We start from the raw sequence: 15,130 nt of genomic DNA, 5'->3' as shown, positions 1-15,130 counted from the left end.
CTTTGTCCCTACTGACCCAGGGCAACACTGGCTAGCATTTAGTGCCCTGCAGAGTGGGTTGTCCTGGCCCTAGATCTTTCTCCTTGAGCATCAAGCTCTGCCCCTTCTCCTGTTGCCCTGGGCCAGCAGCCTCTTTGCTTCTGGCTGTGGCAGGTCCAGCCAGCCAGTTTTGGGGTGCAAAGGCTGGGCTTGGAGAAGAGACAGCTAGCTGGGCTGAGCTGCTGTGGAGCAGGTCTGACCTAGCAGGCAGAAGGCTTAGATGTGGCTGGCTGATTCCTTTGCTAGCCATGGCTTGAGGGGTTTAGTGTCCACGCTGCTTGGCATGCCTGTGGGGTTTTTGTTGGTTGGGTTTTAGGGTTTTTTTTGTCTCCCTTTCACATGCTGGGGGGCGTGGGGTGTCATGTCCTCCAGAGCGCCGTGAGGATGGGCTGTGTTGTCCCTGCTGCCTTTGGTACCATGGAAGGGGCAAGGAGATGGGATTATGCTCCTTGCTGGGGTGGGGACATCACTTCTACTTATGGCCCAGATCTGTTGCAGCAAATGGGCTTTCAGCTTTCCTTCCAGGAACCTGCTGGGCTTCATCACTGCATTTGCACATTGTATTTCCAAAGGCTGGGCTGGTGGGGGGGGGGTGCAGTTTGGGGCCTGACCCTAGCACCCAGTGGGAGAGCACAGGCCAGAGAACGGCAGTAGGCATGGGGCTAACAGCTCTCATCTCTCCTCACCCTGTAGAGCAAGCACAGAGACAGTGCTCCCTACGCTGAGTACGGCGGCTGGTACAAGGCCTGTAAGGTTAGCAGGTAAGAGGTGGTTTGTGGGCAGCTGTGGGCTCTGGAGGCAATGGTCCCAGGGCTCCTGCTCACCTTCCATCTATTACTGCAGCCCAACTGTGAACACCACCCTGAGGAACCTGGGTGCTCTGTACCGACGCCAGGGCAAGCTAGAGGCAGCTGAGACCTTGGAGGAGTGTGCAGTTCGCTCTCGGCGGCAGGTAACCCCAGAGGGACCTTCCATGGTGGAGGGGGGCATTGTGGGGCTTGGGGTGGCAGGTCATGGCACAGCATTTGGCTTGGACTGTGGTGAGGGACTCTCCTGGGCCCTGCAGCCTCTGATGTCCTTGGTTTACGTTCCCCCGACACCAGAGCACCTTGGTGGTTGGGGTTGCGTTTGTGCCGGAGTACACGCGTGTGTACATGTATGGGGTTGTGCATGTGCATGCATGGATGGAGCGGATGAGTCTGTGTACATGTGGGGAAGAAGGCATGGCTCTGAGTGCAGAAATACTGCAGCTGGGTTAGGGCAGGTTACTGGGCTTTGTCAGCTACTGGGGAGATCTGCACTCACTGGGATGTTTTCTTCCCACTAATTTTTTGTCCAGGGAACGCACTAGGGATTTCTTAGGGTATGTCTCACCCTAAACTCCTCTCGATCCTCAAATAGTAAAGCAGGAGCTGTAAGCACCTAGCACAAAGGTTGAAGGACAGCAGAAACCTTCACACACCAAAATGTGAAGAAAAAAAGCTGTCAGCTTTGGGGTAGCAAGCCCTTGTCCCCCAGGGTGGTTTATGGCTTGGAGCGGGGGGCTCACTGAGCTGGGAACCCAAACAGGACTGCAAAGTGCAGGATGGCATTTGGCTCCTTCCTTCTTGTGCTAGAGAGTTTTGGCTGTGGTGGGGCAACGGCCAAGAGAGGGGACAGGACCAAGCACAGCGATGGCACAGCAGATCGCTAGATGGAAAGAACCCAGAAGAGCAAAACAAGTTGCTTCCTTATCCCTTTCTACTTGCAGGGTATTGACCCGATCAACCAGACGAAGGTGGTGGAGATCCTGAAGGAGGGCGATGGCACAGAGAGACGTCGGAGCCTGGGGGGCAGCGTCAAGTACGAGAATGCCACAGACGGTAGCGAGGAAGTGAGTATGGGCGTGGAATGGAGCGGGGTAAGTACAAGACACCATCAAGAATGGCCTCAGCCGGCTGCCAGAGGGAAGGGGCAGCCTGGCTCAGGGCTGTCCCCGCGTGGCCTGTCGTGGCATCCTTGTCTGCCTCCATTCGTTCCCTGCACACTTCCTTCCCCTCTTTCTTGGCATGAGCCAGCCAGCCTGCAAAGGTGCGTGTCTGGGCCTGGCTTCTGGTGTACGGGCCAGATATCCCCAACTGAGGGCTCCTGCTTCCTTCCAGCGGGCTGCCAGGCCCTGGCAATGCACAGCATGAGCTGGTCCTGGTCTGCCCTTAATCTTAGCCTTGCATCCTTATTAACATCTCTCCCTGCTGCTCCCCTCTTGAGGCCCTGGCTGAGAACATCGGCCCCATCTCAGGCCCGTGCAGCCTCTGTGAGCGACTTGGCTGTCTGTCCTGCACTGCGCCACTGGCGATGCTGAGCCCGGGGAGGGTTGCGTGTGTGTGTGTCTGGTGTGTCTGTGACTGAGCGACTGCAGGGCATGGGAACAGTCTGCAGCCAGCATCTTTGCTGTTCCCCTCTGCTGGCCTCATGCCCTCCGTAGGCTCTGGCCAAGCGGAGGTGGTAAAAGGCAGGTCTTTGCGGGATGCCGGGCCGGGCTGACCGGTGGTGGCAAAAGAGGCTGCTGTTAGCTGAGGCGCAGACAGGGCGACCTGAGCCTGTCTAGGCTTGCTCTGAGACTGAGGGACACTTTGGTCACTAGCGCTGAGTTTGGAGGAAGGTAGCGGTCCAGGTCTGGGAGAGGTGCCTTTTGTCTTTTGCGAGGAGGAGGATGGAGAAGAGGCGGCAAGTGAGCATGGTGCTGGTGGGTGCTTGGCTCGAGGGCTGCTAGAGCTGTTAACGCTTACTGTTCCTCCTGCAAACTCTAGTTGAGAGCGTAGCATAGCTGGGTACCCAGGGGTTGTTGCGGCCTAGCACAGGTGACACACTGAGCACACGGAGTCCTTGCTCCCCCCTTACATCTGCTGTCACTAACCCTTCCCCACTTGGCTCAGCTCTACCCCAACCTGCATGAGCTCCCTCCCTTCCTCCTTCCTCTTCCCTGTTGCCATGACAGCCCCTCAACACCCAAGCCTGAAGCCTGCTGGCTCTCTTGATTGTGGATTGTACCCAGGAGGTGGCTGGAGGGGACCTGGGGAGCTGAGCTTCGAGGGGACCCGGCAGCTCTGCCAGATGCGGGGCTGCCCTCCGTCCCAGCTCTCAGCATCGTGAGTGAAGAGGGTCCAAGCCCTGGCAAGGCACCGACCCTGGACCCTTGCACTCCCTAGTTAGTAGAGGGGCTAGACGAGCACAGAGGGAGGGCTGCAGGTTTGGATTAGGATCACCCGGTCCCCGTCCTGGCTGGTGTCTCTCTGCAGTTCCTCCTGGCTGTGGTTGGTGTTGAGTGATTGCTTTGCGCTGATGATGGTCTGGGAGACCTTCCTTGACAGTCTCTGAGCTGATCATCCCACGGCAAGCAGGCAACGCCACCCTCTCCCCCAGCCTGACCCAGCCAAGGGGGATAGTCCCTGCTTGTATGACCCTTCCCCAAGAGGCTTGGCAGGGCTTCCCTGGCCCAGCCAGCTGTAGGTGGAGGGTTTGAGGGCTAGCCCAGCACCCTGGGGGACACGGCTGCTGCCACGTGATGCTCAGTGCCTTCTCCAGCCTGCTGCACGTATCGCCAGCCTCCTCTCCCCAGCCAGCAGCCCTGTACTGGGCTGCAGCTCCCCCCAAAAGAAGGCTGAGGCAGCTCCCGCTGCTCCTGTCTGTCACGGCCAGTTGTTCCCTGTGCCGGTCTGGAGACTTTCGGACGTGCTGCCTCACGGCAGCCTCTGCTGCCATCCCTTAGCTGTCAGCTGCTGCAGGCACAGGGCCATGGGAGCCCCCAGGGTGCCAGCAGCCTCTGTGCCCTGCTGCCACGGGCAGCTCTGGAAGCACCCCAGGGCCCGGACCAGCTACTTGCTGCCCAGGTAATTGGCCTGGGAGAGCCAGGGTCTGGCCTGGGAGAGCAGGGACGGCAGCAGCTCAGTGCTGCTGAGGTCTTGGCAGGCACCCCGTGCCCGAGGCTCAGGAGCAGGCAGCTCTCAGAGCAGAGAGACCCAGGCTGTCCCTCCCAGAGCTAGCCGTTCCTGCCGGCCTGCTAGAGCGTCGGCCAGGATGCGAGCCGGCTGTTTCAGCCTGACAGGACTCCCTCCCCGCCCAGACGTGGCCCGTTGTCTCTGCATGCGGCCTGGGCCCTGCCCCACCTGCTCCCTGGGTGACCTACAACCTCACGGCCTTGTAAATTGTGTCTTTCTCCTCTCTGTGCACTAGGCTTAAATGCCTCCCGAGACTCCCTCTTTCCCCTCCACCGCAAATCACCTGGATGTTTGTGTTGTATCTTCTGACTTTTCCTCCACACCATCCCTCCTTCCTCGGCAAGAACTCCACGCCAGTCCCCCAACCCTCCCGGCGCGCGAGGGCACCGCGACGCCTGCCAGAGGAGTGCCTGGCCGCGTGGCCCGGTTCCAGTCCCGTGGCCGGCAAGAGCAGGAAGAATCTGCGAGGAGCTGCCTGCTCCCCGAGGCCAGGGCGACGGGCCACCGTCCCCTTGAGTGCCCCTACCCCCAGCCTGCCCTTGCACATCCCAGGGGACCAGGCCTGCGGGGGATTGTCTTCACTCCAGGCATGCCGACTCCACCGTCATTAGACATCCTCAACCCTCCTAGCTTGTTCCCTCCATCTCTGCAGAGGCCAGGACGGAGGCACGAAGATGGGAGGCTGTTTTGGGAGAGAGGCCTGGCCTTGGCAGGGCTGTCGTGTGCCCGGTTGCTTTCTTCCCTGTAGGCTTAGCTGATGTTAGTGCCCCGTAGCAAACCTGCGCTGGCCACCAGTGAGCTGGGCTCTCCCTGCAGCACAGGGCTGTCTCTCCCCGTCTTGCTTTCCTCCTCCCTGCTGAGCTCTGCAACCCAGGGGCAGCATGTGGGTCTCTCTGCAGGGGCACGGGAATTTAGGGTGGCTCATAGCTGCTGTACATCCAAGACGAGGTGAGGGGGTGACAGCCAAGGGCCATGCATGGAACAGGGACCTGCCAGGACAGGCGTGTTTGGTTGCAACCTCCTGAGCTGATGCTGTAGCCGAGTTCCTCACCTGATGGCATTAAGGGGCGAATCAGCTCCCCGTTGCTCCAGGGTCCCCAGGTGTGGCTGCTGGGAGAGGGAGAGGTAGGGGTGAAGCTGTCTGCTGTTCCTTGGAGGCAGAGGAAGGGTAGGAGGAAAACAACTTTTCTGCAAGGGGCCAGACCCCAGGCCATTAGAAGTGGCTGAGATGGGGAATGGGCCGGTTTGGAGCAGAGTGGTTGGGAGAAAAAGGATGTGCAAAGAAGGATGCGAGGAAAGGAAGAGCTGGGGCTTGGGGTGCTCTGAGCATGTGGGGGCAGATGGGATGGCTTGGAGGGAGGTTTCCACCGGAGGAGAAGGGGCCAGGTTGCTCATGGAGGAGGGCAATTCTTGAACACAGGACCTGACTCGCCAGGCGTGGTCCCTGGGGCTGTCACTCGATGTCTGGCTGTCCCTAGCCAAGTGGGTGTGAAATCTGTAACCCTGTTACTGCTAGGAAGACGGTGCTGACCCTGGCCGTGCGCGGAGGTGTCTCAGTGCCTCTGATGGGACTCCAAACCTGCACAGGGTCTGGAGATGTTGGTCACTACTGGGAAAAGGGGATGTTTCCCAGGGCCAGACCAGCACTGCCTTGAGCCTCCTACCCTGGGGTGCACACCCTCATCCCACCTCCTGTGAACCTTCCTGGCCCTCCTACCTGGGAAGAAAGCTGGGGAGGCTGCAGCCAGCAGGATAGAGCCCAGAGGCCAGCGCAGGACAACCCCACCCCCCCCCCCCCCATTATTTATTTAGCTAGATAGTTTCTCTCATGCTAGTCATCTGGCAGGTTGTGATACTAAACGTGCTTGTGTCTGTCTGGGCCTGGCTTTCCTGCGGTGGTGCAGAGGCCTTGGGGCACATGCATGATGCTCCCCTGGGAGCTTGTGCTTGCTGAAAGGAGGTTTTGTCCTCAGGACCACGGGGTGCAGAGCCCAGGGCTGAGTGCTCTAGGGCTGCACCTTCCCTGCCTCTCTCTCCCAGCGCTGCTCCTTGCTCCTGGAGAGCGGGGAGTCCCCAGTGCAGGGTGCGTTCAGGCCTCAGTGCCACCTGCCCCTGTGTTTTGCCACGTCCTGGACCTGGTGCTGTAACAACCGTACCTCTGATTAAAGGTAGACAGACCCGAACCGCTGCCCTGTGCTTCTTTCCATGCTTTGTAGGCCAGCGTCGGTCAGCCCCTGGGGTGGTGGGCGCAAATGCTGCTGGAGCAGGTGTGGGGGTGCTTGGTGTCTGTGTGCGTGCAGGGGTACGTGCCCCCCCCCCCCCCCCCAGGGCACCTCTCCTAGGCTGAGCATTGGCGATGAGGGACCCAGCTCCACCGTGCCTCTCCCTAACCTCCAAACTGGGGTTGCTACTAACCTCAGCTCTGTAGCCATGTGTGGCAGGGCTGCCCTGAGGCGTCTGAGCTTGGACCTTTCCCAAAGAGTGTTTCCATTAGGCAGAGAAATACCCCATTGTGTCCCCCGGTGCTGAGCTCCGCGTGCTGCCAAATGCTGCCCAAGTCCTCTGCCTCTGTGCAGCAGGCAGGGTGGGAGCATGCAGTGGAGAGCGGCTCGGTGGTGGAGCTGCTTCTTTTTCTTTAAGTGCTCTCATCCTGGTGGGTGCAATGGGGTGGGGGTTCTGCGGTAAACCAAGCCCCATAAATGTTCTGGGTTAAAAATAACCCTGCAGAAAGGGGAGTGGGGAGAGAAGGGAGGCTATTTTTAACCCAGTATGCAGCAGCATTTGGTTCTGGTGTTGGTCTGCAGACAGTCTGCATCACTGTAGCTGGGGAAATGTGGCTCCATCCTCTAGCCCTGACCCCAGTCCATGCTTCCTGGCTGGATCCTGCTGCCCTTGTACCATGGTCCAGCTCCTCTGACCCAGCTGTGTTCCCTTCTCCACCCCTGGCTTGTGTGCCCTGGCAAAAGGAACAGTGCCTGGCATGGCAGTACCCTGCAGGGAGGGTGGTGACCCAGTGTGAGTCCGGTGGGGAGGCAAAAGATACTCCACTCCATCTTTGCTAGTGTCGCATGCTGACGGCCAGCTCCTCCAAAACCTGCCCAGGATACCTGGTGCAGGAGTTCAGTTGTTTACCTTGCTAATACTTTTGGTGCTTTCTGCATTCCTGGTGAGTGGGTCCCTTGCAGCAAAAGCACATGGCTCCTAGTTTGGAACCCCCTCATCCTGACGAGAAAGTGAAGAGGTTCAATGCACTTGGCTTATCCAAGAAGGGGTGAGATGAATACCAGGAGAAGGGTTTGCTGGTAGGAAAAGTCCTGTTCAGCTGTTGGAGAAGGGTCTAGGGCTGGATCAGCTTTGGGTAATCGGAGCGGGGAGGTGTTGGAAAAGCCTTTCGCAGGGCCACAACCCGTCATGGTCAGCACAAGGGGGTGACTGGCCTAAGGCAGAGCCCCTGCTTACATGCAGAACTGCATGGAGATTCCTGGGGCAATTCCTGCTGCCAGCCTGGGCCACAGAGCATTTGGGTCATTTGGACTGGTACAAAGGGGCTCCCACATATGCTCGTAAGGAGCAAAGGGCTTTTGTGGTCACCTTATCTCTGTTTCTTCTGCCCTGATGTGCCAGGGGCCATCGGGATCAGGAGCAGGGAAGACTGGTGTTACCAGGCAAAAGTAACTCCACGTTAGCAGTGGTGCCACAACCTTGCGTAACGAGCATGCCTGGCCACAGGGGAAGAGCTCGGTGCCATGATGGCACAGTGGCATGAGGTGGGGAACAATATTTAGGGCTGGTTTTGATCTTTGGAAAAAGCAGGCAGCTGTAAAGAAACCCCTCCAAAGTGCCACCTTGGGGCAGCTAGCGGGGTCGGGCGCAGCTAAAGTTGGGGGGCCGAGGAGAGTGGTGCCTGCTTGGCAACACAGTGTTGGTGCAGCCAAATGAATGCGTCCCGGATGGAGCTGCTTGAATTGCTCAGCAGGCTCAAAGCTAAACGTCATGGGGGTGTTAAGAGGCGGGACGAGGCCGTGTGTACATGCGGACTGGTCTTGTCTGACATGGGTGAGCCTGCAGGCCTGGCATGCGGGACCTGAATGTGCATCAGGACGAGTGCTGGATGGAGAGGAGGAATAGCAATGGCATGGTGAGGAAGGGCAAGGGGAGGGGAAGGATAGAGAGTCCTTGAAATGAATGTCCCGGCAGCATGTCCTGGCCTGATAAAAGTACCCCCAAGCTTGGGGCTCCCATCAGGGCTTGGTGCTTCCCTGTCCCCTGGGACCTCCTTGGTAGCTGCTGCCTGAGCTGTCGCGGGTGATGGAGCTCTGCCACGTTTGAGCAGGGCTGCGGGGCTGCCAGTGCCGTTTGTGCTGGTGGCCTGGTGCAGGTCAGCAGCCTGGCTGGGTGTTGGGCTTCCACCGGGCAGGAGGGAGGATCGGTCTGAATGAGCCAGGCGATGGTGGTGGTGGGGGCCCCCAATTCCATCGTCATTGTGTCTCATGGAGAACCGGAGTGAGGGGGAGCCACGTAGTGAGCAGTAAGCCTGCTCTGGGCCAGGGCTTAATCCTCAGTACAAGTGGGCAAGAGGGCATTTGGAGCCAAGCCCAGTTCCTGGCCACTCATCTGCAGCACGCCAGAGCCTGATCGGTGCCACTCAGCCGTCGCCCTGGCTTGTGTCTCTGTGTCCAGGATGGCAGTGGCACCCTCCAGCGCAGCAGCTCCCTGGGGAAAATCCGGGATGTGATACGGAGGAGCAGTGAGATGTTGGTCAAGAAACTGCAGGGCAATGGTCCCCTGGAGCCCAGGAACACCAGGTAGGGACCAGGGCTGTGAGGGCCAGGCTGGGTGCAGGGTGGGTGGTGGCCCTGCCACTTTGGGAGTCGGGGTCTGGCCAGGCACAACGAGATCACGCCTCTCCTCTGCTTCCTTGTAGCATGAAACGAGCTGCATCATTAAATTACCTGCACAAGTCTAGCGATGCTTCGTTCGAGGTAAACACCGGGCGGGCAGCGGGGCCGGTGCAGGAATGGGTGCTGGGGTGGGGGCTGCGTGGCCGTGGCTGGTGACGCTGGCCGTGAGGGGCACAGTGGGCCACAGATGTGATGCTCCAGGCCCCACCGGAGGCGTTCATCCATGCAGATGTGCTCCACTGCTGCGCGGGGCTGGAGCTACTCTTGCCTTGCCAAGCGGTGGCACGGGCCAGTGCCCCCACTTGCACCCCCCGGGGCAGCCGCGTAGCCCCTCTTCTGAGGTCCTAGCTCCACAAATGAAGGTGTTGCCTCCAGGTAACCACCTCCCTGCCTCCTGAGCTCGGCAAACCCTCCAGCCGCAGAATGGGAGCAGGGAGAGCAGAGCTGGCACCTAAGGGGGCTTGGTAAGGGCGCTGGGGGAGTCCTGGCTTGCAAGGCAAAGGCGGGGAGGGGGGGGGCAGGAGGTGGGCTGGCAGCTTTTGGGTGGCACGGATTTGTAGGTACCGGTCCTCACGGGCGATGTATTTTACAGGGCACCCAAGGCCTCCGCGCGGAGAGCAGAGGCCTGAGCGCCAGCAGCATGGACCTGTCCTCCCACAGCTCCCTGCTCTCCTCCAACTGACCCGCCTGCGGGTGCCCCGTGCATCTGGCCGCTCCGGCACGCCGCAGCTTGGAGCTGCACCCGCCACCTTCCCCACCTCAACTGCTCTGGTTTTTTGTTTTTTTTTGTTTTGTTTTGTTTTGTTTTGTTTTCCCCCTCCATCACCGGCTCTTGGGTTTCCCGTCTACCCACCCAGCCCCCGGGGGGGCCCCTTTAGCAGGCCCCAACTCATTTGGGAATCGCAGCCCACCCGCATGCTCCCCTCTGCTACATCCCCAGGGCCGCAACAGCTTCGGTGGCAACACGCTCGGCACCAGTCCGCACACCTTTAACCAGCTAAAAAAAAAAAAAAAACAACAAAAAAACAAAACCCGCCAGGCCGGTGGGAGTGAAGCAGCCCTGTCGTGGAGGTGGAGGGTGGGCGAAGCGGGGACCCCCGGCAGGCCCCGGCTGTGGTGAGGGAAGAGCGGGGCGCTGGGGAGCGTGGCGGGATCCCCCCCCCCCCCTCGTTTCCCAACGGTTGGTTGATTGCTGTACTTTATTTTATTAAATAAAACCGACCCTAGAAGCGACCGCGCCTCGGCCTCAGGCTTGGAGGGGAGGGGAGGGGAGGGGGGGGGGCAGGCGGTGCGGCGTCGTGACGACACTATGACGCAAGGGCGGCGGGGCGTGGCCAGCCGCTCACTTCCGGGTGTGTGGTGGTGGTGGTTGTGGTGGTGGAGGGGGTGATGGCGAGGATCACGCTGGAGGATTTGGACGGTCTGGGCGAGGAGGCCGCAGCCGGCGGCGGGGGAGACGGCGATGAGGAGGACGAGCAGGAACGGGGCCGGTTGTTCGCGCACTGGGAAGCCGTAGCCAGCACGCACCGAGTGAGCCTGCCCCGGGGTGAGCGTTGAGACGGGCCGGAACGGGGGATCCGTTACCGGGACAGCCTCGGGGAAGGTGGCTCCGAACCGGGCCGCGGAGGCGGTGAGGCCGGGAGAGGCTTTCCACGGCTGACAGCGTCCTACGAACCGGTTTCGAAGCCGGTGGCAAGTACCGGGGTTGGCCGGACCGGGCCCCGGTGCGCCGCGGGATTCCCCTCCGCTCTCCGGCCTTGGCGAACCTCGCTTCTCCTCTGCTTTTTGCCTTGCAGACATGGCGGGCCCGATCGTCCAGATGACCCGGCACAACCAGGCTCGCGAGCCCGTGCCGTACGTTACCCTCTCGCAGCGTGAGAAGGTGAGGCCTGCTCCTCTCTGCGCAGCCGGGAGAGGCTGGGGTGGGTGGGTGGGGGGGTGGGTGCCGCCATCACCGTCGCCAGCGCCAGCCTGGGGAGCGCGAAGAGCGGCTTCCTCGCAGAGAAGGCAGCCGCGTGTTGGCTTGCGCGTTGCCGGCCTTCCAGAGGTTTCTGCAGAAGCGCTGCAGCCAGGACGGCAACTCTGGATTGGTGCAGCATTCTGCCATTCCTGCGTCATCTTCTGTGTTGAGTAACAGCGATGCTCAACTCCCCAGCCTTTGCTGTAAAATCGGACTAGTCGTGCTGCTTTCTCTGGTCTCCGGGGCTTCCAGCTGCCTCCTTTACCAACCTATCTTCTGCTGGGGTGGGCACATCCAAGCGAGCAAATTTTCGGTTCAGAGTCTGCTCCCTGCCTTGCTCAAAACACTCTGTCGCATAGCTCAAAGTCCTGCTGGGTTTGTGTTTGTGCTAGTTATGTGGCTACTGGCTGAGCTGGCGATCTCAGCTGGCACAAGATAAGGATGCTTCTGTGGGGAACACGGGGCCTGGCTGGCAGACCTGAGCATGTGGTGGTGTTTGTCACAACTGCCAATCCAAAGGCGGTAGCTTCTGCCTGAGGATCTCCCGTTCTTGCTGGCTAAGTTGCACACCTCCTCTCATCTCTTGCACAAAAGGGTGCTTCTGCGCTTTGAGAAATAACTGTGAAGAAGTGCTTGTCAGACTGGTTCCTGTGTCTCTGCAGGCTTGGTTGGGCTTGCTACCAAGAAGACATCTGTCCCTTGTCCTCTATGTGAGGAGAGCTTAACCAGTTTCTTCTGGGCTGAGGTCCTGCCTGTAAAAGATGTCTGAGGGTTGTACAGCTCTGAACTGGGGCTTCACCACACTCCCTCTTCCCCTGTTCTTCTGGGTCCCAGGGACTTCTGTGGGCCCTTCTCTACCTATCCTGGTCCCAGGCAGGAAAGGGGGCCCAAGACTTTGTGGGGCCTGAAGATCTTTTGTTGCTCTTGGCATCCCCTCTGCGCCTGAGGAGGATTCTCGGAGTTTGATTCTGGGGCTGGGTGAGGAGGTAGGAGCCACTTCGTGGCATTCGTGCTGAGGGGCCTCCGGAGCTGGGGCCCTTAAGGACAGGTTTCCCAGGCTCGGGCAGGTCGGTAGTTTTTGGTTACTCCTCCTGAGCTGTCAGTGCTACAAGCCCTCATCCTCTTGGAGGCAAGTGAATTGTTATGCTACCTGCAGAGCCTTGCTCTGTCAGTACTCAGTCAAATTCCCTAGCTCACATTGCAGGGACCTGTTGCCACTGGGTCTGTGTGAAGCATCTTCACTCTTCCTCTTGGTCAGGTCTCATCTTCTAGAGTGGTGGTGCTGAACATAATAATCGGTCTGTGGAAGGACCAGACGCCACGGCTTGCTGGGCCGATAGGTTTATTTGCGGATGCTGTGGCAAATGAGAATTGCAAGTAGCCTAGAGGGACTGGCAGGTTCCTTGCTTGGAAAATGCTCTTGCTCTGCTTTGCTTGGTGGGACAATAGCAGGCATGGCCCCATCTAGAGGGTGAATGCTGGCTGGCCTGCAGTGTTTTGGGGCACTCTGCTTCCTGGCAGCCCACTGATGCACACGAGCAGCCCAGATGCCTGCCTTCTGCCTTTGGTTTGGCTTTCTGAGTAGAGACCCGATTTGGGTGGAGGCACAGGGAGGCTGCGCTCAGTGTTGAGGCTGGTCACAACTTCCTGCCTCAGTGCCAGCACAGCTGTGGAGCACAGAAGTCTGGAGAAGTGCCCTGAGCTCTCTGGAACAAGGTTGTCTCATGACTGCTTTAATCTGGCTGAAGAACAAGCTGAGAGCAGGAGGATAGGTGCTGGCTACAACTTCCCCGCCCCTCTTTATGCGGTACCTGTGGTTATAACCATGCCATGAGCTGAACTATGAGCAGAGCCAGACGCAATCTCCCCACTCCCCTTGCCCCCCTTCTGTGTTGGGTTTGTCCAGAAGACTGGGCATCTGTGCTGGAAATAGAGATTCTGACCCATCCCAGAAAGCTGTCCCCTCTGCACCAGCTGGGTTCATGTCTCTTCTTCCTCCTGTCAATTCTTGGTATGGGAGAAGAATCTGAGAGGAGTTTTGTTCCAACCTTCACAGCTCTCCTGGGTGCTAGAGCTCTTCTGTGAGACTTTCTCTTCTACTGGGCACGAGGCTTTCTGCTTGTTATCCTCTGTGCACGCAGTGCTCCGGGGAAAAGGCACTGCGCCTGAGAATAACATCAACCTTACTGGAGGCCTTTGGGTGCCTGGAATCAGGAACATCCTTGTAAGTAGGCAGGACAGCGACTGGAGAGGAGCAGAAAGTCCTGTGCCCCCTGCTGAGGATGTGCTGTATTCCTTCTGCATGCCAGGAGCCTCCAAGCCTCCCTGCACCCTATCCCCTGTCTGTGCTTTTCCTTTCGCTGACTTTTGCCCAGTGCTGTTAATTGTCCCCGTCTGAGGTGCGTGTGATGCCAGTTCCCCTCGCCTTCTCCGGCCTCCCCTGCCAATCACTGACTAGCAGGGGGTCTCATTTTGGCAGGGTCCTGTCTCCCCAATTCCTGCCTGTCAGTGTTGGTTTTGCCACCCAAGTGCTGCGCTGTTGTCGGTGTGCTTGACTCTGACTTGGCTTGTCTGTGGCCTGTTTCAGAGCGAGGAAGCAGCCTACGAGGAGCGGCGGTACCCAGCTGGGAAGTGGGCATGTGTCACCAAGGGGGAGCCCATGTATGAGCAGAGCATCTCCATGAGCTTCATGAAGCTCATGCGCTACATCTGCAAGGAGAACTCTGTAGGTGTGTGCAGGCAGGGGCTGGAGGGGGCCGGCAGGCCGTACAGAGGGAGGCCCCTGCCGCTGTTCATCTGGAGTGGGGAGGAGGGCTGCCGCCACTGACCCAGCCGTCTCAATGTGCACGCTGCCTTCCTACCTCCTTCCAGGTTGCTATCTGGGCATGACAGTCCCAGTGCTCAACGAAATCCACCTGACCAAGGAGGGGACCGAGCTGGAGCGTGAAGTCGTAACTGCCTATTATCTCCCGGGAGAGTTCCAGCAAAACCCTCCTGTTCCCATGGACCCCGAAGTCCGCATCACCGAGAGGCCACCGCTCCGGGTTATAACCAGGTGATCCCAGCACCGGAGGTGTTTTCTCAGCTCAGCAGGGGTGTATGAACTCCCTGCATGGCTGCTGCACTTCCTTGGACAGAGGGATGGGAGCCCTGGCTGTGGGAAGGGGGAATGTGCTGGCTGTGTTGCTTATGTTTCTCCCTTTGCTGCAGGGTTTTCTACGGGATGACCACTGAGGAGACGATTCTGCGAGAGATCGCTCTCTTCTGGGAGCTCTTGGGCTCCACAGACACTGTGCTCCGGGAAACCTACATCGTGGCTGCTTATGAAAATCCCAGCATCCCTCAGCGCCGCAATGAGATCTGGTTCATCTGCCGAGCAGAGTGAGTCCCCTCTGCGACCGCAAACCGTCCTGTGACTGGACCTGGTGTAGATGGCAGTTCTGACCCAAAGGAGACGAATGCACATCCTGACCCACCGTTCACCCACAAAATGACAGACCAGGAGACTGCGGGGTGGGTTTGCACTCTGCCCTGTGAGGGCCCAGCCAGGGGAAAACCTGCCTGGTCTGCACTTCACCTGCCCCCGCAGGGGCCGGCTGAGGCTGGAGCTGGCACCGGGGAGAGCCTCTGCAGCAGGCTCCTGGTGGGAAGCACACGCTGGAGTCTCGTGTAAGGCAGTAACTGTGTGGGCTTGTGCAACGTGCTAGCCTGACCTGGGCTTCTCTCAGCTCTGAGCTGGGGTTGCGGAGCCGCGCTAGGTACGCTAGTGGGGCTTGTGGTTGGCAGAGTCACAAGCTGATGGTGTCCAGAAGGTAGATGACTGTGTACGAGGTGTGGGGCTCTGGGCTCTGGCCTGCTTCTTGTGAGAAAGGCTGCCTGTCCCCAACAGAGCCACTGAAATGCTGCTACAGGGACAGTGGGGTTCGAAGGAGGAAAGGCTCGCCGCAAGCGAGACGTGGATCCTGAACGTTTCCTGCTGGGATGGCTCTCTTTGGACTGTTGGGTGCCTCCCTGGCTGTCACTCGCCATCCCTCAGCCAGGACTGGGGCGCTGGCAGCCTTTGTCCATCAGTTGTGGGTGCTATTTTGCAGACCTGCTGCAAGCTGAGAGGGACGGGTCCTGACAGCAGCAGCGGCGGCACCGCTGTGTGTCGTGTTGTGCATTGATCAGTGAGTTTCACACCCATGAAAACCGTCACGCTTTCCTGGGGGAAGCTGGCAGTGCCAACAGTAAATAAACCCAGCTCAAACCAC

At 59.3% G+C, this 15,130-nt stretch overlaps 2 protein-coding genes across 9 annotated transcripts in view; both read left to right on the top strand.

Moving 5' to 3' along the window:
• KLC4 (kinesin light chain 4) overlaps positions 1-10,150 on the top strand; it is a 26,371-nt gene extending 16,221 nt beyond the window's left edge. For 5 of the 8 annotated variants that reach the window (XM_030035590.2, XM_030035586.2, XM_041128253.1 and 2 more), the window contains 6 exons: positions 733-800; positions 883-991; positions 1,790-1,939; positions 8,697-8,821; positions 8,941-8,998; positions 9,510-10,150. In XM_030035590.2, coding sequence (XP_029891450.1) covers positions 733-800; positions 883-991; positions 1,790-1,939; positions 8,697-8,821; positions 8,941-8,998; positions 9,510-9,599 — 600 coding nt within the window. In that variant the 3' untranslated portion in view covers positions 9,600-10,150. Of the gene's footprint in view, positions 1-732; positions 801-882; positions 992-1,789; positions 1,940-4,251; positions 6,200-8,696; positions 8,822-8,940; positions 8,999-9,509 lie in introns of those variants that run through there. The other 3 variants (XM_030035592.2, XM_030035593.2, XM_030035594.2) reach the window with 3 other exon arrangements.
• Positions 2,398-15,130, top strand: LOC115350208 (heme-binding protein 1-like). The gene is made up of 6 exons (XM_041128256.1): positions 2,398-2,404; positions 10,301-10,463; positions 10,714-10,799; positions 13,465-13,606; positions 13,749-13,932; positions 14,088-15,130. Exons 2-6 carry the CDS (start codon positions 10,307-10,309, stop codon positions 14,260-14,262), a joined length of 744 nt encoding a protein of 247 aa, XP_040984190.1. The 5' UTR covers positions 2,398-2,404; positions 10,301-10,306; the 3' UTR covers positions 14,263-15,130.

This window comes from Aquila chrysaetos, chromosome 13, assembly GCF_900496995.4.
Source record: "Aquila chrysaetos chrysaetos chromosome 13, bAquChr1.4, whole genome shotgun sequence".
NCBI classification, from domain to species: Eukaryota; Metazoa; Chordata; class Aves; order Accipitriformes; family Accipitridae; genus Aquila; species Aquila chrysaetos.
This window is presented reverse-complemented; position numbering and strand designations above follow the sequence as displayed.

Coding starts and splice junctions, on each gene's coding strand:
- LOC115350208 (XM_041128256.1), top strand. CDS start 10,307: ATGGCGAGGATCACGCTGGAGGATTTGGACGGTCTGGGCGAGGAGGCC. Junction 10,464..10,713: donor CCGAGTGAGCCTGCCCCGGG/GTGAGCGTTGAG, acceptor TTTGCCTTGCAG/ACATGGCGGGCCCGATCGTC. Junction 13,933..14,087: donor CCGCTCCGGGTTATAACCAG/GTGATCCCAGCA, acceptor CCTTTGCTGCAG/GGTTTTCTACGGGATGACCA.